Below are 25,429 nucleotides of genomic sequence, written 5' to 3' on the forward strand. Positions count from 1 at the left end.
TAAAGACATACACACAAGAAATGCAGTTTATTTTGGTTTTTGCAAAAACTTAAAACAGGGCTTGCACTAAGAAATAAATTTTGGAAGTCCTGACTTCCTGCCCTTTAATTATGGAAGTCCCACTCAAAAATGTTGGAAGTCCAAACAACTTTAATGTTGATGTTAACGGAATGTCAACTGCGTAAATGATCACAAACTCTTCCCATCCATTTTGGGTCACTGTACATCTGTGAAAGTAACTAGATACATGTATATCTTACAACAAGGCGGAGACTACCCTAGGCTTTAAAAATAGGGAGAAGTTTGGAAAATCAGGGTATAAGTTTGTGCAAACAATATCGACTTAAAAAACAAAACATGTTAATTTCAAAACTTTGATTATTTCCATCATTTTACTATGTTCATTTGTAAAAACAATAAATTCTCATTAAAATCTATGTAATCATAACACATTTAAGTCATTCAACACATTTAAGTAATTTGAGATATGTGCGGTTGCACATTTTCATCACATATTTATTGTCATTTTATTATCCTCATTCCTATGACTGCATTTGCAACAAAACACAATGATGAATCTTAATGAATGGTCATGATGGAGCATCTAGTAATGAGTATATCAATTACTGTTTATCCGAATACTATATATGTCCGAAATATGTACACTTAATAAATGCCTTACCAGTTAAACTTCAATAATCCAAACTTTCCTTGTTGTTATCTGGTTTAACAAACCTTATCAACTATTTGTTACATTTTGTAAATCCATTTAATGTTTTCTCCATTATTGAACCAACATTACTTGTAATTTGAATCGCCAGCTTTGAACTGAACGCGGGTTGAATGTTACAACAGGTCAGCCATTTGCAATGTCGAAAATCATGACGTAGCAATTTAATTCTACTCGGATAATTTATATCTAATCAAGGAAATGTGTTTTCTGAATGTTTCTTACTAGTAAAATGACTTGTTAGTATAGAAAATGAACTGTGATTCCAGTTTATATAAGATGGTTATTACTCGTAATTATCGGTGGATTAACAAACTGTGAAAACTCGCGGGACCTACGGTAGTGAATCTACGTAATTAATTAAACTTTGATCAATTTTATTTTTCTTTAATTATTTTTGCCGTCTTTCTTTTACCGTACCGTCTGCCCAAAACCAGCAATTATCTCCTAATCATTAGACAACATATGGCACGCGAAGAGACACGAGTGTGTTGTTAAAGCAACCAATTTTAAGCGACTGCTTTGACACGGTCAATTTGCGATCCGCGCGGGGGGTAAATTGTGTAACCGTTAGATAAACAATAAACATGCTAATCACCTGCGGGCGGTAGCAAATATAAGGAGGCGGAGTTTAGACTGATCGAGACGTGTGCAAAACACATAGAGTCGGCAGAAAGAAGTGTTGATTGAAGTGTTATTTTAATCGACAGCTTACGTCACGGGTTGCTATTTTCGGCGTATGACCAATTTTAAGGAAGTACAGTGGACGTCATGGCTTTTTTTATCGGCGTATGGAAACAATTATCGGGCGTAATATACGGCCGTACGCCGCTTAGTGCAAGCCCTGCTTAAAAGCCTGAAAATAAAAATGACAACGTGGAAGTGCAAACTATCAGCATAGCCACAGAAGACACAGATTCAGATTGTATACTTCAACCCAGCCTTTTTTATACCCTGGCTTATCTCCCTGGGGACCGTTTCAATAAACATCGTAGTACACATTTACGATACGATTCATTTTTCGAAGATAAGATAATTGATAAAGTCCATATCATATGCTTATAAATGTTCAGTACTTTATGAATTACATTGGCATCTCAAGCGCCGTATATATTTGACGAGCATTGCAAGCTAGTTCGTCGACTTATTAAGATACACAATTCTCTCGTAAGTTAAAATTGTCGTACGGTCGTTTATGAAACAGCCCCCTGGTGATAATTGTTTGCAGGCATTTAATAATATCATTTTTAATGTTTCTTTCTAAAAGTGTTAAAGCTGAAACATCAACTGTTTTCACACAATTATATTTTTACCTGAATCAAATGCAATCCACCTTTGGTGCAAACTCGTGAATTCCAAACGTTGGGTTTTCTTCCAATAACAAATCTTGTTTGAATGCTGATACTTGTCGACTCTTCAAGATGTGTAAAGGATGACACACACTGACCTCTGATGTTCCATAAACTCCGGTTTTTCCATACACTTATATACCAGCTAGGCTTGCATATTTGTAGCCTCATTTCTACTGATAAGATATAATTGAATAGTTCTTCTCCTCTCTAGGACTTGAGGTTTAGTCAAGTCAAGCTGCTGGATAATATGCCTGGATATTTCTATCTGAAAACAAGATGCTGCATTTAATAAACACATATACCCACAGTTAAGACCTTAAGAATATTGAATAATGGGCAGATTTAAATAAGTTTAAGTCCAATAAAAGTCAAACCCAAGTTCAAAATGAGGTGAGGTGATGTTGGTATGTTGATAGTGTTCATAGCAAACACATCCATACACATATCAAAGGTCCAGCACGCAGTTATGATGTAAGACAAAACCCATTATTTTGGATTAACATAGAATAAAGAACTTAGCCCAAAGCGGGTCAATATCAAAATGATGTCAGGCGTGTTGAAGACACAGGGAAGTCCTTGCAAAAACATTCTGACAATTACCCAATTCAACACTACCATCTTGAAATCAATCGCAGTGAATTATTCAGCTTAAGGAAGTCTTATTTATCTCTTGGATCTTTGGGATTCACAAAATTCCAGGAAATGACATCATTGAAGTTTTAAAGATATGGTTCTTAACTTGCATGCAGTAGAAAAAAAAGCCAGGCCAGGTTTAGACTTAAGTCATTACAAATGAACCAATAATTGCTGGATGCACCAATGAAACCCTCTGGGAGTTGCAACTGGAAATGGCATTTTTCATGGAAACTCTTACATATAGATCAAATGAGCATCATAAACTATTTTCTGGCATAAACACAAACAGATCATAAATATATCCCTAATGCGCAAATTAAAACAACTTACTTTAAATGGTGTGCTAGCAGAATAATGATATTTATGCAAGTTTTAAACACATCAACATTTCATGAAAATGTGTAAGTTTTTAAAATGGGAAAAGCAGAGTTATCTTAATTTTAAACTATGCTAATTTTTACATCGACTATCTAAGGAATCTTCAGCAAGATATATCTCGTATCTAATTAAGCTATCATGCTACAAGTCATATCACTGGAACCTCTATAATATAGATTGAATTGTAAATTCAAAACTTCAGCTTTCGGTTTGATAAGGGTTTTTTATCAACCTTTTGTTTTGAGCATTTATCTACACAAACAACACGCAAATTTTATGTAGTCGATGTTATTAACCAGTGCTTTCCACAGGCCATTTACAGGGCAACAGATAAGGTTCATTTTATCGTTTTTACGATTTGTATTTGACAGAGAACGAATTGAAATTAAAAATCAATCGTACAGAAAACAATTATGAAAATGGAAAACAAATTGATATTGATTCTTCGTCGTTTTATTTATTCCGTTTTCCGCCATACCGCGTTTAATTATAATTAGTGTATTATAACCTTTAGTGCGGCCGTAATATTTACAGTTAGTTCATTTAAACACCGTTTTGGGCCGGTGTCAATGTAAAAAGTTACTTCTGCCGAAATAAGTTCGGGAAAAGGTTCTCTGTTAAACGCAGTCAGGTTAGGAAACTTTCATTAACGCCGTGCGCGCCAAATATTTTACAATTCGTTACGAGACCTTAATCGTCGGGAAAAGACATTGTGAAGAGTATACTATCGCATTTAATAGGGCAGGTGACATATTCTGAAATATTCTGCTCAAAACACGGCTGCGATTCCCTTTCTCAAAAACTAAACACGGCTGCGATTCCCTGTCTCAAAAACTAACAACATCGTGATTTCCACTGGCTTGTCATCGATTGAGAGGGTTTGGCAATGTGAGTATGATCTGAGACTGCAAGGCAGGAATGTTGTAACTGGTTTAAACAAAATGACTCCATCATCCATTTGTCAATATACAATTAGTACTAATATTTACAAACAACCATTGTCTGTGTGAATATATAATGACTTAATTTGAATAAGAAATGCTGAGAATTATCAATATCCAAACATGAAGCGCTAATCTGATCCACAAATATATATACGTTTTGATCAAATTGTAAAAAAACTAATTGACAAATAGTTTTGAGGGAAAAAACTACCGGTAATTGTTACAAAATGCTAGCAGTGAAAACTAATTGACCAAAAATATTATCTGTTGCCCTGCATTTAATGGTCCCTCACCGGGGCGCTTAAATTTCAAAACCAGAGTCTGCGGGGCGCCTAAAAATTTTCCGATCAGTGTACATTTTTCAGTTACTGCAATTAGCCATTCTTAAGATCAAAGCAATATCGACTTCGCCGAAAATTTTGAGAGCCGATTTACGATCCTCTGTCAATTACGTCATGTATCTCTTTACCCAACTATAAAGGCGGAGCGTCGCTGTATTGGAAAATCAATATTGGCCAATGAGAGCGCACGCATTGTATGAGGGAAGGCACTCGTAAGCAGGCACTACCTGCAGTTAAATCAAGCAGACGACTCGCGGCATACATGTAATTACCACAGAAATCTTGGCCAGTTTCTTAGAAGACTGATGATGGCAGCCGGCGGTAATTCTCATGGAAGTTGTGCATTTCATACATAATACTGTCAAAACATATACTCGACTTGTTAGGCGTTTTAACAAATTATTGTTGAATTCATTACGCAACAGTTAATGTTTTGTTAAAATCTCAAATGAGCATAATTAAATTTGTAATCCGAAACCCACTCCAGAACGTTAATGTCGACATGTTTGTAATCCGAAACACATTTTTGAAGGTTAATGTTAACTCAACATTAACAGATTCTTGCTTTAAATAACAGTGAAAATTTATTTTGAGTTGACCGGCGCGAAAAGTATGCAGCATGTACAACGTCGCGTCATTTGCATAGAAATCGTGGGTGTATTGATCGTTGTATAAATAAGCATACATCACAGCAGGGGATTTACACATGTTCAGTGGCAATGTTCTATCAAAACTTGAAATAGTCACTTACGCTGAAATTTATTTGATACTTTAGAAAAATAGCAATGTTTGTGTTACAAAACTTATTGAGAACTTTAATTATTGTCAATATTTACCAGAAAGCTCTTTTAAAAATGGAATAAACGGGATTATCGAGTGATGAATAAAAACTTGAAAAGTAGTTAGTATGCAGTAATAGAGTCGGATTGATACGGATGTATTGGGGAATCGTTCGAGTCGGGATTTTACTATCTATGCTGGAAAGTTTTAAAACAATTAAAACATTTATCTTTATAAATGACTTTATGGCTGGAGGGGTGTTTTCTTGAAGAGACATAGCGCGCCAAATGACGTCTTTTGACAATGTTTTCTTCGAGTTATAATGCAGCACAGAACGTCAATTTACACGTTAATTTTTTTTTTTAATCAACGTCGGAAGGGGAAACCCCTCCCGAAGCCACCCCTATCAGCACCGGGGCGCCTGAAAAAAATCCGGTGGAAAGCGCTGATTAACATGTATTTGTGTTTGTTACAATCTTTTTATGTTGATTGAATTCTATTTCATGGACATGAGACTTAGGTTTTTTTCCAAAGCAGAAGGATTAGACCGGATGTTGTCTTGAGAAGGCTATTGTTGTATTATCAACTTTTATTCCACAATCTTTCAGCAATAGGCATATAGTGCGTTTCATACCTTGTGTATATAATACCTATACGAGGGTTATTTTTTCAAACTGTGTATTTTTGTCAATATTCGTTGTTGAAAAGTCAAACCATACACAATAGGTGTACATTTAACAATCTGGAACCCCTGGGGTAAGCTCGGGGGGGAGGTAGGGCCCCGGGGGGGGGGTGTGCAAATTTATGATTCTGCTGCCTGTGGTACTAACAAAGAGACTAAGTACTACCTTGCTTATATTGTAATATTGAACGTGGATGGTTTATTGATCAACCAAGCTTCTATGTGTAAACAAGTTATAGAAATAATAGCCAAGCGAATTCACCTTGCGTTAAACAAATCAGTTAAAACAACATCAAACCTTGACTTGCCCCTGTCACATTTTCCCGCAATATTGAACGCATCTAAATTAACTTTGATCTGTAAGATTTGCGTTAGCAATGAAAGGGTCGTTGTCGTCAAGTCGTTTTTAACATAAGACCTTGAAGCGTGATGAGTTTAATTGTTTAATTTGTGCGTATGTTTTCTTTAATGTTTTTATTCCCGATTCTATTTTTACCTACTATGTCAGGCAATGTTTAAATTTGATTTTGCTAAATGTGCTTAATTTCTCCTCTTGGTTAAAGAGTGTCCTTGGTTACTGATCCACCCCGATACTCTATCAGCTAGGGAGGCCCGTGGCACACACAATTGTGCTGCTGCTCTCCGCACCGACAACCCCTTTTGGACAGCTTCGAGAGCCAGAACAAGTGCCTCTTTCCTGTATCCCCTGTATTTACCATGATATTTCGATGGTTTCGGCTGAAAGAAAGGGTAATACATAGTACAAGATATCCATTAAAATACGATATCAAACTATACAGTATATTAATTGACCGCTAATTGAAAATCAGATAACGTTATTTGCAACATAAAATTTACACGGATAAAACTTCCCCATACGGGGCCTCTATTTGTATTTAAAGCGGCTTCTGGTTGTGACGCTAGTTGCAATAATCCAACTCTCAGCTTTATAACCAAATGGGTTGCTGAGACATATATATATAAATTGTTCGCATATCCTAGTCTTGTTGAATGGTTATGGTTTTCGGTATGTTGATGGAATTGTTTTTATTGTTGCATCAGCAATTAAGTCGCATTTGTTGTCTATATCATAGTCTTGTTTGAATGCTATGGTCCTATGTATGTGTATGTTGTGCACACATTATTGCAGGCATTGGTTTATTCGTTGCTCCAGTAACTAAGTCATATTTCTTGTCGAAATAGTGCGAATTTTTTATTACGTGCGAGCAAATTTATCCCCAGAGATCATCTATAACTTTTTTTCGCATAAGTGGTGGACTGTGGGGTATGATAAATACTAATACGGTATATAAGTATATATAAATATTTATATGTGTGTGAATATGTTTATGTGTACGTATATGTGTACGTGTGTAGGTGTGTATATGTGCATATATGTGTGTGTATATATATATATATATATATATATATATATATATATATATATATATATATATATATATATATATATATATATATATATATATATATATATATATATATATATATATATATATATATATATATATGTACATATGTATTTATAGTGATATATATGGGGATGCTACATTTAGACCTTATAAATATCTTCCTAAATCTTATGAGAGTATTTAATATTCGTTAAAGAAACAAATCCTTATGATCAAGTATATTTTCGCTTTGCTTATAGGTGGTCAACACCGGGGTAATACAAAATATAAAACTTAATATTTAACAAGGTGTGACATAGATGGAGTAAATATTTATATGAAATCTGCTCTATATGGTTATATCCTCAACATAATCAACAGTTCCTAACTCTAAATACAACATCTATATATAAACCTAGTTATATACGACTGATTTTCTATCGGGTTTTTATTGTTATTTCACACAAGCTTTGCTCCATTTTATTAATTTAACAGAGATGTAAGGAGCATATTTATTATCCAAGCATTGATCCTCTTTTGTATTTATTATTAGATATATTATACAATTATAATATTTGTCTTTCAAAAAAACATAAGTACATGAGATTGTAATATTTATTGCAATTATTAAACTATGTCGGATAGTATGTGGTCATTATTTATTAACTAACATGTGACACTCTCGCGAAGTTTTATTTCGTGTATATTTAAATTGATCTTTTTTCGAAATGATACATTTTATATTTACTTCAAACGCATGCTGTTATTGTATATGTGTGTTTATGACGAAGAGCTTTATATGCTTAATTCGAATAAACTATAATGTTCGGAAAAAAACTATTGTAAAAGCTTTGCACAGCAACTGCGACGCAAACCAAGTACATCTAACTGTAAACATACAACATCGTTATTGTTTTGTATACGTGATGCACGTCTCATTAACAGTAAAACAAATTGCAAGTATTTAATCAAAATCTGTCACGCATTTCAAAGGACATCTTGCTAGCACGCCACCTATGCAGAAAACGTTAATTCCATGAAGCCGATACCATTAATATGAGCAGTCTATTTATAGATTTATATGTGATGCTCCTATTGGAAAATCTCAACGCCATAGCTATTGAAAATTCTCTCAGACAAAATAAAGCACTACAAGGAGAGCATTCCAAACGCGAATTTGTGTAATCGCGCATTGCAAACCACGGAAGAATTCTGATGTTTAGGATATTATTCAGCTGATATGTTTAACAGATTATCTGTTATAGAATAAACACTCTTCATTGATAACGAACGGTATTTGTTCTGTACTAGTGGCTAATAAGTTGCTTAGAAACATGTGTAGATGACGTCGATATTCGACTAACCAATATCATAACTGTGTGCTAGGCCAGGCAAATATGGAGTACGCCTTTAAGAAAAGTTCGAATTAACAGGACGATACCAAGATGCCGATTCCGTCGAGGCTCTTCGTTCCGCTCATTTTGTTTCCTGTGATATGGAACCCAGGTGGTATTGACTTACACTTGCATAATATATATTATTATGTTTTCATAATTGAAACAGTTTATACACACTTATGGACTTCTTTTGTCACATAAAGGTCGAATGTGTTATAGGTCTTAATTGTGTGTAACGCTCCTTAGGCTGTATTGCTCTTACAGTTTCGAAAGTAAAACGAGTCGTTCCTGATATAACAAATAAAATAGTAATATTGTAACAAGTTGGTATATAGCTAGCTCAAAATACAAATGGAATGGTCCGTTAAACAGTAAAATTGTATCAAGCTTACATGTGTTGATTTAAAAAGGCTGATGTAAACGCATTTATAAACATAATTATACAAATATGGCGCAGTTCACCCACCATTCACCAAGCTTTAAAACAATTTTGTATATAACAAACTGCATAACAACATGATTGTGTATGTATTGTTTTTAGTTAACTTCCATTTTTAACCAAAAGACTCGACTGATATATCAAATGCCTAAAAACCACTAGTGCGCATGATTATATGTATTACCTGTTATGAATTATCCGCTCATAAAACACAACTTATAAGCACGATTTTTTTTTAATTTCCGGTTCTATAACTTTGAGGTATTTGTAAAATGTGTTAATGAAATTAACAAATTATGAACAAATAGCTGTGTCTGTGCCAATGTCATATGAGTTGAAGTTCAACTGTGATTTCATGTGTTTATTTTAACAGCCTCTAGTGAGAATTTCAAAACACGTTATTGTAACATTAGAGGAAGATCACGATAGAGCTTCTTTAGCCTAAATAGTTTTTAGGATACCATAAACATCGGAGTTCCATGACTAACAGATCTTTAAGTAACTTAACAAAATATCTGCGTGATATAAGTGTCTTTAGCATAATAGCGAATATCACTATAATACATGTATATAAATTTATCCCATTTTCACCGCGACATTGACGGTATAACACGTTGTGGAATATACCTGCTTGTATTCAACACTGTGGAATATACCTGTCGCGTGCACGGACTACTTTTTAAATGACGTCATGCGATATGCGCTAAAATTAGGTCGATATTGTGTGGTTCATTGATCGAATTTTAAGGTCACCCATTAGAAGAAAATGTGCATATTTTGCAGAAAAACATATATATGACATAATCACCAAAAGAAATGTTGAAATAAAATATGAAATTACACGATTTTTGTTTTGTTATTTTTTTATTTATAACAAAGTCGACAAAACTTAAGCTTCAAAATTATACGACCTTCAACCTTTAAATCTAATCATATGACATAATTTTTCGCCATCCGTATAATGAATCAGCTGATTGATGGCGTCATAAAATGACATACTTATTGCGTGATTTTCCCCATTTTTGTTGACGATTTATTATAAACGCGACTTATTTCACATGTTTTCTACATGTACTGTATGTCGACATATCTGAATTGCCAACTGATCACATTTTCCTTATTTCGTGTAATGTGCATTGTTTATAACCAAAGCATATACTTTTGACATTTAACTTAAATATTAAGAATGTACAACAAGCCATACACATATCGCACAGTTCATGAATAATCTGCTATGTTTGCTTTCCTATTTAATTCACGTTAGGCATAGAGCTGTGTAAAGTATAAGATGGTAAAAATAGCACAACACTGGAATTGGGAACGTCCCATTTTGTACACGGGTACTGGAATGTTTTCCATTCTTTGTGTAATTATATATTAAATTATTTTCTCGTACAATAAGGGCATAACGTTAGGCATAGAGCTGTGTAAAGTATAAGATGGTAAAAATAGCACAACACTGGAATTGGGAACGTCCCATTTTGTACACGTGTACTGGAATGTTTTCCATTCTTTGTGTAATTATATATTAAATTATTTTCTCGTACAATAAGGGCATTTACCATAGATAAATAAAACATTGTGCAAGTTTAAACATAATTATGTTTGTATGCAGAAATCTGCAAATGCAACCTGTACTGGAATGTTTTCCATTCTTTGTGTAATTATATATTAAATTATTTTCTCGTACAATAAGGGCATAACGTTAGGCATAGAGCTGTGTAAAGTATAAGATGGTAAAAATAGCACAACACTGGAATTGGGAACGTCCCATTTTGTACACGTGTACTGGAATGTTTTCCATTCTTTGTGTAATTATATATTAAATTATTTTCTCGTACAATAAGGGCATTTACCATAGATAAATAAAACATTGTGCAAGTTTAAACATAATTATGTTTGTATGCAGAAATCTGCAAATGCAACCTAGTTTACCAACGGCTATTATTAGATAAACTGCCCCGGTAGAGTACATGACGTAGCGTGTGACGAAGAAGAAAGTTTATCGCGTTCATAAACTCATTTGAATAAAGTGATAGAATGGCATAAGGGTCTTTATTTAACTATGCTGAAATAATTATTAAAGACCCTAGATGCAAAATGGTCAATTATTGAGTTAAATGGATAATTAGATGGATTTTAAAGGATAATTAAAGGTAAGATACTAGTTCTTACGTGTTTTGATTTTTGTTTGTACTTTTGTCGTTCCCTGTTCTCGGCGAAATGATTTTAACAGGGGCGCCATTGATGCATCGGATCACACACGGCATACCCATAACATTATATAATAAACACGTTCTGCGCGTCCTTAAATTCGTCGTCCGAAGTCGGAAAACGTATTGCCCTGTATATTTTGTCAAATAAAGTGTCAGTCGCTGCAATCGTCTGTTTACTCGTCAAAATTGTCAAGGTCTTCGATAGCTCAAGAAACTTCAGCGTACAGTTTATCTAGTATTGACAGACCTGTACAAAGTCGCGCCAGTCAAAAATCATAAAAAACGACATTTAAAGTTATGGTAGCCAGAACTAGGTCGTCGATGGTGTACATGTATGTTGACATCGACAGCATGTTGTCAGGAGCAATCGCCGCCATATTGGATTTTGATCATTTTCTTTCGAAAATAAAATGAATTATAGTAAAGTAAAATCTTCTTTTCGCGGTCGTAATGTGTTAAAATTCGCATTTTGCGTAAAATTGAATGTAGGCATATGGTGATATTTTTACTTGTTTTACAGTTTGTGTGTGAATTTTTTAAAGACTATTTTGCGTACCAGAACGAATACATGTATATCACTACGCATGGTTACATTTGTTAGATTTTAAGCGCTTTTATGACTGAATTAAAATTATTGTTAAGGTTATTAGATATATTTATGTTTAATGTCACGTTGACAAAATCAAATGGGATAAATAGAATACTAGGTTAGCGTTGAATACAGAGAAGTTTATGTTGCTCGGCTCGAACACCGAAAGCGCTCGCCAAGGCTCGCGCTTCCGGCGTTCTAAGCCTCGCAACATAAACTTCTCTGTATTCAACGCTAACCTAGTATTCTCTATATCACAATCTGAAGGCCACATATTATACAAAATCATACTATGACAATAGAAAAATGGTGGAACACATCGCATAAGTAAAATAACATTTAAATAGTATTAAATAATATTGACATGCTTCCTGGGACTGGTTTGATTAATAAAACATCGAAACACACTCTACTTAAGGCTTTTACAAGAAAAAGAAGCTCATAAATTGTATCAAAAAGTAGCCTGTATTGGAATTAATGATATCGTTAAGTTCCAGTGTGAATTGGTAGTGAAACGTTCCCATGACAACCGCACCAATAACATTGGCAAAAAACGTCAGAACAAATATATATCCGGTGGAAATACGCATATCTAAGATCATTGATGACATCTCTTCCATTGATCAATCACCCTACTTAACAAATCCTACTCTATACGATAATTATATTATTGAATGATTATTAAAGTAAAAGCATTGCGTGTGTGCTGAATATAACATTCTTTGCGAGAACCAACATTATTGTGATTTTGTATACACTTAACCCAGTATGTTAAGTGAAAAAGTTCATAAAATATCAATAACTTGCAATAAATGCAAACATTTTATGTTACTTATTATGGAATCCATTTTTATGAGTTTATTTGCATTTTTGCCGGTTAAAGATGTTCATTAGAAACGATTTCGTCAAATCAATAGAAATCACCATGCGCTGCTGTTCTAAGTATACTTACTTAGTAGCGGGCTACACTTTTCGCCATGTAGCAATACGCTTTTTCGTTTAGTTTTGTTTTCAAATTGTGTTAGACAAAACAACACGTAACTATGACACCCATATAAATATGATCACTTAATATAGATCCGCCTTGCATCAGACAAGTTATGTGTAAGCCCTTGGAACAAACAATAATCTGAGGCTACAATTGAATAATTTTTTAAAACCTCGATCAGACACAGGTAACGTATAGATTTTTATCTACGAGGAAAAGTCCGCGAAACAATGTGAGATTGTAAAATACCATGTTATGCTTCATTATCGAACTTCACGGCGGTCGTTATATTGTATTTATTCTTTTTGAACGTAAAAGTTGCAGTAGACAACACAACAGAATCTGCTTTTACAAAGCCGTTAAAATCACAGCTTTATTGCGAGTACACACAATCAATCACATCTGCATGGATCCAAAATAAAGTTATAACGCATTTGAGACATTTATAAACAATATATACTATGAGTACACACTATTATAATATATATTTACGGATGAATTTAGATATGCCACCAAGATTAATGCAGCATTAATCTTAATTTAATCAACCTACCCTGAACCAGTCAGTATTATGCAATAAAACAAGAATGACAGACCTAACGAAAAATATGAAAGGTTTGTACTAATCTTGCAGTATAAACAAAAATTGTGATTAGCTCACTACAGAACAACACGCTATCGGGATACTGTAAGTCCGTCCATCCATTTGTCTTTTAACTTTTTCTTCAAAAAACATCATCTGAAATGCGTGGCAGAAATCGTCGAAATTTCACAAACATTATCTGGTTGTGGTCTTCTATGAACAAATGGAAAATATCAATTAGGTGTTTTGGCCTACAAAAGCACTTGGTATGTTACATCGTATTGTGGTCATCTACACAGTAAGTTCAAATCGTCAGCCTTGGTATAAAATTGACCCAACCGTGGGGTTACTTGTTTGCCATAAATTAGTATAATATAAATTTTTAAAATACACTTCCCATGAAACGACATGGCAAAGATGTTTGGTGTTTGTGAAGTTAAATAAAAAAGTGGTCCTCGACCAAGTTTGTTCTAATCATGCTCTTGGGGTAACTTGTTGTTTCTAATTATATGCATACAATGAAAAATTGGAAAATTGCCATTGAAACGGAAAGGCCCAGAGAATAGTCATTTGTTATGTAACATCGTTATTTACCCTCTACAAAGTTTGTTGTAATTGTGCCGCTGGGATCAAATTGGGAACGCCTCGGGCGTAACGTGTTATCCTCATATTTATATAGAACAACATACAAACAAACCTCCTCAAAAAACAATAAGGCTAAGAGGTTTGGTATTTGTTATGTAACATGCTATTGTGTTTTGTTCAGATAATGCCGCATGGGTAATATATTAGTCCACGTTGGGGAAAACATGTGTTTTTTCTTAATTTTATATAATGAATACTTATAATACTCACATCTGACACCCAAAGGATTGATATTTGTTATATAACATCGTATAGTGATTATCAACCACGTTTCTTAAAAATAATGTCCTTTTGGTCAAAATTGGCCCCTGTCATTATTTGTTTATAGACTTTATTAGCAAAATGACTTAAATACTTTCTAAAAGAACAAGGCCAATTGGTGTATTATTTGGTATGTTCATATCATAAAGTGGTCCTTTTTAAGTTTTTTTCTTAATTTGCATCTGGGGTCAATATTGGCAATAACCGTGAGGAATGTGAAATGTTTTATATAGACTTTCGTAACAACATGATGCTAAAGTATTGCCGTCGTCAAAAGTAGACTCAATGTAGTGTTTTCTAGTATTATACCACTTGACTACAGTTTCTAAGGTGAGCGTTTTCATGTTACTCTTGTGTGATATAAATTATGTTGCTTTAGTTAAAATTTACGTATAAATGATAATTCAAAATTACTGCGTTTTGTGTGGTCACCAATTGTTTCTTGCCCAATATATATATATTCTTTATGATCGATAGTATGCTTGTATAATTTGACATTATAGTCAATACCTACAATGGTTTTCATTATACGAATACTGGCATGCTCTGATTTAAGTTTTAGTTGAAGAGACAAACGTCGGGCATGTTGATTATTGATCAATTACGACCATGGAAATATTGGTAAACATTGTTATCCTCTGTTAATGGATATTTGAAACGTTTCCCCATAATACAAATTTGCGACTGTGTACACAGGGACCAATCATTAACTGTGTATTAAATGCCTTATTGGCAATTTAATTATATGAGTACATCATGTTTCTACACTGGTTATGCACACGTGTGTGCCATTTGTTAAATCTCTCCTTGACAATTTAACGAACACGATATACATACTGGTTACTTTTAAAGTGTCGGAGTTACCACAATGACAAATATTGTTAAATTGAGTTGATATATTAATACATACAAGTAATGTTTAAATTATATTCACGTTCCTGAAATAAAATAAGGATCAAAAAGCTTTTCAGTTTATGTATTAAAATATATTCATGTATTTTGAGTTTCGATTACAAATTTAAATGCAGTTTACATCTTCGAGAAATTTAAAGTTATTCACTTTTACGTTTAAAGTTTAAACGCATGTGTAATCTAGCATTAATACTTAAATCCATATTATTTGTGCATTTGTTATTTTTATTCAATCTAGCTCATCGTCAAATTGTTTAAGGCTTTCACAAACCTAGGTGACCTCCTTGGAAATTACCCCACTTCTCAATTGAGAGTTCATTAAAAGGATAACTTGTATTACTTAAGCATACAAATATTTGTAATAATAGTGGACTGTAAATGTGTTAAATATTCTAAAAATATTTAAAATGAACATCAATGTGTGTGAATGTTTTAAGTGTTACAACAATTGCATACAATAAAACAAAAGTCTATATTTTATCTCAATTATGAACTCCGTGTTAATTAAGCTTTTTTCAAATATGAAATCGATGTGTGAGATAAGCTTTCAAGAACTAGGCTAACAATACCTTGTATCTGTTTTAGCATTTTGAATTGAAACTTACTGAAAATATTATTTTAGCAACCCATTATCCAGGTTTTAATTAATTTCCGCCGAAACGTTAAGGTAATTTATAACGCTTGATAATGATTTAACTGTTAAAAAAGTTTATTAAAAATCCAGAGGTTATGTAAATTTAAGTTCACATTACATGTATATCACGAAAAGCTTCAACATTATATAATGATGTGGTGGTTTCATAAACATTTATACATTGTATAAAAGAATGGGTGATCCCAGTGAATATGTGTAACAGAACAAACATTCGAAAGGTTATGGTTCTGTTTGTTCTTGATGAGGTCAATGTGAATATTGCGCATTGCCACCAACATCGCCATTAATATATATTTCATGTTGCTTGAATGCACACTTCTATACACATTTATGATAAAATACCCAAACGGTGCATTGTAATTGAAAATTAACTATCGACATATTTCATTACATTTTGAGAAATAGTACATATCTCTAACAAATCAATTACCATACGAAAAAGAATTCAAGGAATGAACACCAACTTATGGTAGTTCTATGTAAGTATAAGACGACAAAACTAGAATTCATGGCCATAATATATATATTCTAAGTTTTAAAATATTTTCTTTTCATTTCATATTTTGGCCCAGAATTTGTGGAAATGAAATCGGCCGACGAGAAATCAGGTAAAATTTATTTCCATGCAGTTCATATGTGTTTTTGGCATTTTTTCGGTCTGGTTATCTCCTGAAAAGATAAGACATCAGAATCATTATTATTTCAATTCAGAAAAATGGTCTACTACCTCTATCTACTTGACGCATTCTATACATCATTTCCATATATGCTTTTGAAAGCACGTGTTTGTATTATGCTGCTATATGCAATCAAATAATTTTTAATTTTGTCTCGCGACAATTGTTCAGCCAATATTGAAACATATAAAAATTATCACTTAATGTGCGTCAAGTGTTTTGTTTGACTAAAGATTAAACATATCGTCAATAGGAAGACAGACAATTCTTGCAACATACATGCACTGAGGCCCGATTTTCCCATATAACTTCCAAGGGACGAAATACTGTACATTTAATTAATACGAGAATGCACGAATTAACCCTTTTAGCGCTGGAACCGAATTTTAAAGGCCTTGGCAAACAGTTTGGATCCAGATCAGACGCCACAAAACTGATCAGGATCCAAACGGTTTGCTATTCTAATAGTGGTCTTTGAAAAAAAAGTGAAAAAAAAATGATTTTAGCAATTTAGCAGATACCAATTTAGCAGACGACAAATATCCCAGCATGCAAAGGGTTAACTACCTACTGAAGCAAGAATCTACTGCAGATATTACATCCAAATTCAGAAGTGTTTTATTGTCGATATGTCGAGGTGTTTTGGAAAAATGTCGTGCTGAAGTCAATACAAATATTTCAAATATATTACATACATACTGTTTTATTGGTCTGTACTTATGTTTTATTTGTCTTGAATAGATTTATGTTGTGTATATGTTTAGCTGTAACGTCAAGCGTATGTGTTTATGTTTTGAAATAAACATATTGTTGCTGGTTAAGTTGTGCCATCCGTCCACCATTCTTCCCGTCCCCCCTGGACTGTAATTGTCAACGTGTGTTGTACACATCTGTACAGTTGAATACTAGTTAACTTAATTAGCATCTTAAAACAAACGATCAGCGCCAATGAAAAATTTGTCTTGTAAGGGTGAAGAGTTTTGTATGAGTTTTATAAAAACTTGGACTCTTTATGAAAGACAATCCTTTAAAATAAGGATTTTTTTTCATAAACACCACTTTTCATTGTTTTATTTCATGACAAAATACAATCAGAGAGATCAATAAATTACGGAAGATATACGGTGTTTTTAAAACAGTCATGAATTTAAGTTTCTTCATATTGTCGTATGGTCATTCAGGATTGTTTTCTACGAAATGCAGATATTGTACATTGTATTATAGAAATATAGTTTAAGTTAAATTAAGTGTTATGTTAAAAAATAATTTAGGAGTACTTTTATTGTAGATTGTTTAGAATGTCAATATTTTCCAAATATGTTATTCAATCATACCTTAAGACATTATATAGAATTTGAACAGTGAATATCACTCTTGCAATTAGTATTGTCTATTAGTTTGATCTATTCTATCTAGAATACTTCGATTTTCCAAGGGTGAATATGTGATGTACGTATTTTGTCATATGATGGGGAGTTATTTGTTTATATTATCGTATTTTGAAACGTTGTTTCCATCAATTATGAAACTTAAACCTTTTCATTGGAAATATGGTTTTAAATGGCTTTCATGTACATAGTCATAAGCGTTTCAGCTGTAAGCAGTTTCCTGCCGTATCGACCAGCCCCATAAAAACTTAATTAAATATCAGCGCCTTCGACTTTAATATATATTCTTATCAATATATATTGACCTCTGAGTTTTAAAATACAAAACAACCAAATGATACCTTTTACGAACAATTTGATGCATGAAGTTTGAACAGCAAATGAATGTGACATGCAATTTATTTCATATAATAGGGCTGCATAAACTATATTTGAATAAGAACAACACTTTCATAAATGTGTAATGGTTAACAGTAAGTCTTCATATACGTTACAGCAAATGAACATAAACGGTAAACGATGCATTAAAACACTACCAAATGGAGATATTATAAAAATGTGTTACCAAAACAAGCTCAGAAATGGATGTTTATTACCAATGTAGTGTTTATAAACAATAAAAACAGACACCGACTCACACGTGGTGCTCTTCCTCTTATTATCCTGGGTTGTCTCCCGGACCTTTGTTACTGAAATATGCAATTTACCTGTTAGCGATGCAATACATACAACAGCTTTTTAAAGATCCTTTTGTCAAGTGCCTATATTCACAGCCGGTATATACACATTAAATATATTTAATCAATTTGATTTTCTGATTTTTCTTTGATACATTTATTTTATTGAACCAGGATATATTTCCTGGCAGAAAACATAATATCTGATAATGGTTAATGGTGATTTTGCAAATGATGAAACTCCAAAAACGTTATCAGGAATTCTTTATCCTTTGTTTATGACAAAACAACTATTAAATGATTAAAAATGGAATCACCTAATAAGAACGGTCACGCAAAGAACTGACTGCTGGCATGGCATTACATGAGCATAGTGTCAAGAACATTTTCATTGTTTTACCTCAACTCAGAAGAAGGATTTTGAATTTTCACTTAGCCTAGCACTGTTTACGTATGTTATCTCACGAATAGTCTTAATCTCAAGACACGTGCGATTTTAGGTATAGCACGATGGTGAAAGTTAACGAAAAACGAAGTACTATCACGAGACGAGGCGCTAAACTTCATAACTCTTCATTAAACCTTTTTTTCGAAAATGCATGTTAAGCCATTAACAATTATTCACAATTTGACGTCATTAAGTCAACGTTATATACAGTAATGCCTTTATCAAAACAATACTTCCTGGAATTGCATGCAACCAAGAAAACGATACTTAATTGCATAAAGGTATCTTCGACCGTTAATGATCTGAGGCCTAAGCAGAGCATGGGCATATATTGTACTTGTATCTTTTGCATGTATTTTCTAATAATACATTTGCTTTCATCTTCCTATATAAATCGTATGTACGAAGTTATAATAATAATATTATTATAATATAAACAAACATCTTAATTTAACTATGTATTGTTGTTGTTTTTTTAAATCCATGTGATGATTCTATGCATGTACGCACGCACGCTTTTTTTTACTTCTGCTTTCGTATGTAGCGCATACAATAATACATCGTGATCTAAAGAAAAATTGTAAATGACATCAATATACCAGGGTATAAACATATAAAGAAATAGTAAAGTTTACAAGGTATGTGGTTTGTTTACAGCCGGCGGCCTTGACTGTTTCGAATGTTTCTCCTTCAACAACAGTGACCCTTCATGTGGCGATCCGTTCCATCCAGCCTATGGCGTGTACTCCAAGAACTGTCTTCAAGGAAAGAAAGGTCACGTGGGAGGTTTTCCTTCCAAATATTGCATCAAACTAATCGGGGAAACATGTAAGTTTTTCGCAATTGTTTTCACATATTTTCCAGATAAAAACAACATTCTATGATTGGCTTGTGTATTTATAAATGTTGACCTCTTAGGTTTCTCCCGAATGCGTATATAATGGTACTGGCTGATGGCAAATTACTAGTACTTGATGTGATATAGCGGTTGTATTCTAAAACATGCGACAGAACCTCCTCGAGTAACAAATATAAGTTTATCTTTTCCGAGGCTTTTAAAACTGCATGTAGTATGAAACTTAAAGAAGAACATTTATGCAAATAAATGACCGAATCAATGAATTGCTTAAAAGACAAACATACTAAAACCATTCTTATTCTATGATTCCTTCTTTTTCTCAATAAAGCTTCTTGGAAGGCTCGTTATCTTCGTTTATCTATTCTTTGTCTATTCGTTTACACGATAGTTACAACGAAGATAATCTGGAATATCGATAACATACGGAATCCGAATAGGACCAAGTTGAGTGTCGCGTGTCGACCTTCGAGGTCATTATCGCGACATTCTCTCGACGCTCTCTCGATGCGCGACAATCATGCGACAATCAATATTTGAGTGTCGCATATCGCGCTGGGTTTTAGAGGAAAAAAATTCGAAGAAAATCTTGACTGTCGACTGAATTGTCGCGCGTCGTATTGAGCGTCGAGAAAATGTCGCGAGAATGTCGCGAGAATGTCGTGTGTCGACCTTCGAGCGCGACACTCGACATTCTCGCGACATTCTCTCGACGCACGACAAATCAGTCGACAGTCAATATGATATATCGCGAGAATGTCGCCTGTCGACCTAAAAACCCTTAGGTCGACACACGACATTCTCGCGACGCTCTCTCGACGCGCGACAATCATGCGACGCTCAATACGATATATCGAGCCAATATATCGCAATTGTCGCTTGTCGACCGGTGTGGGAGTAATTTTTCATCAGCAGTATAAGCAGTGGCAGCAGCTGCAGCAGTAGTAGCAGTAGCAGCAGTAGCAGCAGTAGCAGTATTAGTAGTTGTTGTAGTAGTAGTAGTAGCTGCAGTAGCAGCATCAGTAGCAGCAGCAGCAGCAGCAGTAGCAGCAACAGCAGTAGCAGCAGTAGCAACAGTAGTAACAGTAGCAGGAGTAACAGCAGTAGCAGCAGTAGCAGCAGTAGAAGGAGTAGCAGCAGTAGCAGTAGTAGCAGAAGTAGCTGCAGTAGTAGTAGTAGTAGTAGTAGTAGTAGTAGTAGTAGTAGTAGTAGTAGCAGTAGAAGTAGTAGCAGTAGCAGACGTAGTAGTAGTAGTAGACGTAGTAGTAGTAGTAGTGATAGTAGTAGTAGTAGTAGTAGTAGTAGCAGTTGCTACTACTGCTGCTACTCCTTCTACTGCTGCTACTGCTGTTACTCCTGCTACTGCTACTACTGTTGCTACTTGTGCTACTGCTGTTGATGCTATTGCTGCTGCTACTGCTGCTGCTGCTACTGCTGCTGCTGCTACTGCTTCTACTGCAGCTACTACTACTACTACATCTACTAATACTGTTACTACTGCTACTGCTGCTACTGCTGTAACTGCTGCTACTGCTACTACTGCTGCAGCTGCTGCTACTGCAGCTTCTGCTGCTGCTGCTACTTCTGCTGCTGCTACTGCTGCTGCTACTGTTGCTGCTGCTGTTATTGCTGCTACTAGATGCCGCTATTTTACTTAAGCTGAAAAAGTTACTATAACACCTTACTTGCAGATGAAAAATTACTCCTACACCGGTCGACAAGCGACAATTGCGCGATATTGGCTCGATATATCGTATTGAGCGTCGCATGATTGTCGCGCGTCGAGAGAGCGTCGTTAGAATGTCGTGTGTCGACCTAGGGGTTTTTAGGTCGACAGGCGACATTCTCGCGATATATCAAATTGACTGTCGACTGATGTGTCGTGCGTCGAGAGAATGTCGCGACATTCTCTCGACGCTCAATACGACGCGCGACAATTCAGTCGACAGTCAAGATTTTCTGCGATTTTTTTTTCTAAAACGCAGCGCGATATGCGACACTCAAATATTGATTGTCGCATGATTGTCGCGCGTCGAGAGAGCGTCGAGAGAATGTCGCGAGAATGTCGTGTGTCGACCTCGAAGGTCGACACTCGACAATCAACTTGGCCCTATCCTAATTCCGTAATAACACGCCAAGTTCTTGAAATTATTTCCGATCGGAAACAATAGACTCGTTCTGTCCCTCTTTTGTCAGAACGCATTGTGTGAAATGCTGTCCAGCAATCGACATATATAGTCTAGCGATACTTGATGTATAAACAATAATTATTTACAACTTATATATAAACTCTTTATAAATACAAATGCATTTATTCTTGATAGTCTTAATGTTCATAAACAATCCGATAGAATCTAGCTTTAATACATAGGTTTATAATACATAGGTTTATAATTGAGAAAATCATGTTCGTGCTTATTGATATATTGTACGCTTATATAATTATTATATATGCAATTTAAAGTGAACCTTTATTTTTTGTATCACGATTTTTTCATAATTATATTGTTAATTTCTATACTGTCTTATCGATATCAACTTGTGGCGATAACGTATGCCCAAAATATGTCCTACTTTTACAAAACTAAACTTTTCAAACACAATTTATATCCTACCGTTAAAGTGAGGTATGAGTTATTTGTAAATATTTTATAAACATATCAAGCGTTGTTTGTTGTGTGCGATTTAATTTGATTATTAAAATCCGATAATGAAAAAATATGTTCTATAGAATCAAGTACAAGGAAGAAAATAATAAGTTTGGGCCAAAAACTTAAATATAATTGAACAGTGTAGAATCAAGTTACAAAGTGTTACATGTATCTATCTTTCAATAGTTCATTGTATACCTTTTACGAAATAAACACGCAATCTAATTTCTACAGAAATTACTAAATTATTCCAGAATAGAATTACTAACAAGGATTTGCATACAAATTTGTCGATGCTTAAAATGAGAACACCGTGTTTCCAACGCTTCCTTACCAGAATACCTAACTAACAATGAATGTAATTATTTTTAGATAAAGACAATATCGAGATGGTGTACAGAGGTTGTTCCCTGGATACTCTGAACAATGTTTGCGGCGATTTTCGATTTGAAGATGTAAAATACCATGGCTGCATAACGTCATGTTCTGAAAATGGATGTAACCATGGAGTCGAGAGCAGAGGCGATGCGCATGCATATTTCTACGTTAACGTTATGTTGTTTCTGATATATATTACGGATACAAAACTGTACTAAATGGAATTATGCATATTTGAAGCAACACGTTTCTGTCAGAGATCATAGTGGGCCTAATGATATTATATGCTATTTTTGATCAATTTTGCAGGCAACTGATGTTTGAATTCATACTGCATATGTCCATTTTACGGTTCTTGAATATAAATGGGGTTATCATGAAAAGCAACCTCAGATATTTTTGTTGTATTCGCATGTAATTTTAATTTTAGTGCGCTTCTTTATATATAAACAGCCATAATAAAAGCAAACATCATATATTTTAGTGTACATATTGTATTTATACATGATCTTGCGGTGTTGAATGTTGTTTATGAACACTTACTGTCGTTGTAAAGGATTGATGTGTGGGATAAACACGTTTGCATTACAAATATGACTGACTTTGTTCCTAATTTGGAGTTTGTCTCCTCTTTGATAAAAACATCAAATTATCCTGGGAATATGCTGTGCATGTATATATGCATTTGGATGAAACCGGTGAGTTTTTTTAATCTAAAGCAACAATAAGACCTTATATTATTGTTGACGCTAATAAATAACACAATATATCTCTGAATGTATCATCTCATTAAACGTGATAACTTCATTTTCCTGTTTGATGTCCGTGAACACACACGGTTATTTGTACTGTTAATTTCCGTTTAATCAAATGTCATTTAAAGCACGCATCAAACACATAGTTTTCACTGTTGAGGTTAGGAAATCGCACAATGAAGTTGCATACCGCATTCATGCATATATTTTTTAACGAGTCATATAAACGAATGAACAAGTCAGGACACTTTTAATGTAAATAATGTAAAAATAAGTGAATATATTTTAAACGCGCGTCTCACGGTTGTACATGTTGCGGTTGTAATAAACATATATTTTGCTTTTTTGAAGACACATTGACTCGGGCCTGCGGTCATGAAAATTCTCAATTTGTTTAGCTTAACTCACTGCATGCGGTTTAAGTTTTCACTAAGCTGAGTATCGGGTATGCCTGTCAGATAAAGAAGACTCTCAAATCTCAGATATAAGTACGCTAATATATGGTCCATGTTCACGGACAATCTCTATTATTGAGCACAACTCAGAAGATAAGATGCGAGAATCCACCCAGCTGAGTAATGAGCAACTTGGTCTGTGCGTGAACAGTGCACAACTCAAATATAATCAATAATTTGGACATATTCCCCCTCGAATTAAGACTTGAGTTTAGTCCGACTTATAACTAAAAAAATTGTGTGAATCTACAATAATACAATTAAGCACGATCATGTAAAACAAGATGAGCAACTGAAAATTGAGTCAGAATATTCACTTAAGTGTGTTCGTGCCACTAGGCAATGTTCTTTCTCAAACTCAGAAATGAGTTGAATTTGAATCTAAATAAATGCTTGTGTGATTAAAAATTTAGCACGATCTTCAAACTCATTGAAATATAAAAAAAATTCAAAGTTGAGTCAACATTTTGAATTAAGTGTGTTCTATTAAGAAAATTTATAAGCTTCTCTAGTTTAAATCGACAGCAATACAATTTGTGTGTGTTTGCGTGTGTGCGCGCGTGCGTGTGTGTGTTTGATTTTAATGTTATTGTGAATACACACATTGTATAATGTCTTTCTTTATTTAAAATGTCGAACAATATTGAAGTTTTTGTTTTGAACGGGACCTGCTTTATCGTTTTTAAGAATATATATCAAGGGGTTTATTTGTTTGCAAGTCATGTAAAAATTTAATAATTCTGGGTGCCTCCATCGAGCAATAGTCTATATTACTAGAATGTTAATGTTTCTTAATCAATTCAATGCTCTGCTTTTGTTTGCTTATACAATATCAATTCAAAATCATTGTTTCAAATGACCCGAATTCAGTAAATGTATATTTATGTCAAAAACATTTCAGTGTTGTGTATTAGCATATAAATATTGCTGTAGTATATTGTGTCATTGGTAAATATATATTAAGAAATATATACATAAATGTTAAAACTGTTTTCTTCAACATGAATGACGTTGGTAATAAATTAATTCAAAATATGTAGTTGATTCGTTTAAATGCATGGCGGTTGACGTTTACTATCATACAGTCTCAATCATTTTATTGCGATCGACGTGTAATAAAAAAGTCTTAGTCATTTCATTACGATCGATGTTTACAATTGCAAAGTCAAAGTCATTTTATTGCAATCGACGTATACATTCACATTTT

General features: G+C 33.9%; 1 protein-coding gene across 3 annotated transcripts; it reads left to right on the forward strand.

The window, feature by feature from the left end:
• Positions 1–8,402: 8,402 nt before the first annotated feature.
• LOC127880836 (uncharacterized) lies at positions 8,403–25,223 on the forward strand. Of its 3 annotated transcripts, none has more exons than XM_052428293.1 (4): positions 8,403–8,761; positions 16,510–16,545; positions 19,785–19,955; positions 23,007–25,223. In XM_052428293.1, the coding sequence occupies exons 1-4, from the start codon at positions 8,698–8,700 to the stop codon at positions 23,228–23,230; spliced, it is 495 nt and encodes a 164-aa protein (XP_052284253.1). In that variant the 5' UTR covers positions 8,403–8,697; the 3' UTR covers positions 23,231–25,223. The 3 variants fall into 3 exon arrangements, 2 of the variants coding, with proteins under 2 accessions (XP_052284253.1, XP_052284254.1); XM_052428294.1 differs by having other exon boundaries at positions 8,403–8,758; XR_008049749.1 differs by lacking the exon at positions 8,403–8,761 and adding an exon at positions 10,997–11,244.
• The last annotated feature ends 206 nt before the right edge of the window (positions 25,224–25,429 follow it).

This window comes from Dreissena polymorpha, chromosome 5 (assembly GCF_020536995.1).
Source record: "Dreissena polymorpha isolate Duluth1 chromosome 5, UMN_Dpol_1.0, whole genome shotgun sequence".
NCBI classification, from domain to species: domain Eukaryota; kingdom Metazoa; phylum Mollusca; class Bivalvia; order Myida; family Dreissenidae; genus Dreissena; species Dreissena polymorpha.

What these genes read in the sequence shown, in the direction of transcription:
- LOC127880836 (XM_052428293.1), top strand. Translation starts at nt 8,698, where the DNA reads ATGCCGATTCCGTCGAGGCTCTTCGTTCCGCTCATTTTGTTTCCTGTG. An exon ending in TGTGATATGGAACCCAGGTG is followed by an intron (nt 8,762 to 16,509) that starts GTATTGACTTAC and finishes ATTTTGGCCCAG; the next exon opens with AATTTGTGGAAATGAAATCG. An exon ending in ATCGGCCGACGAGAAATCAG is followed by an intron (nt 16,546 to 19,784) that starts GTAAAATTTATT and finishes GTTTGTTTACAG; the next exon opens with CCGGCGGCCTTGACTGTTTC.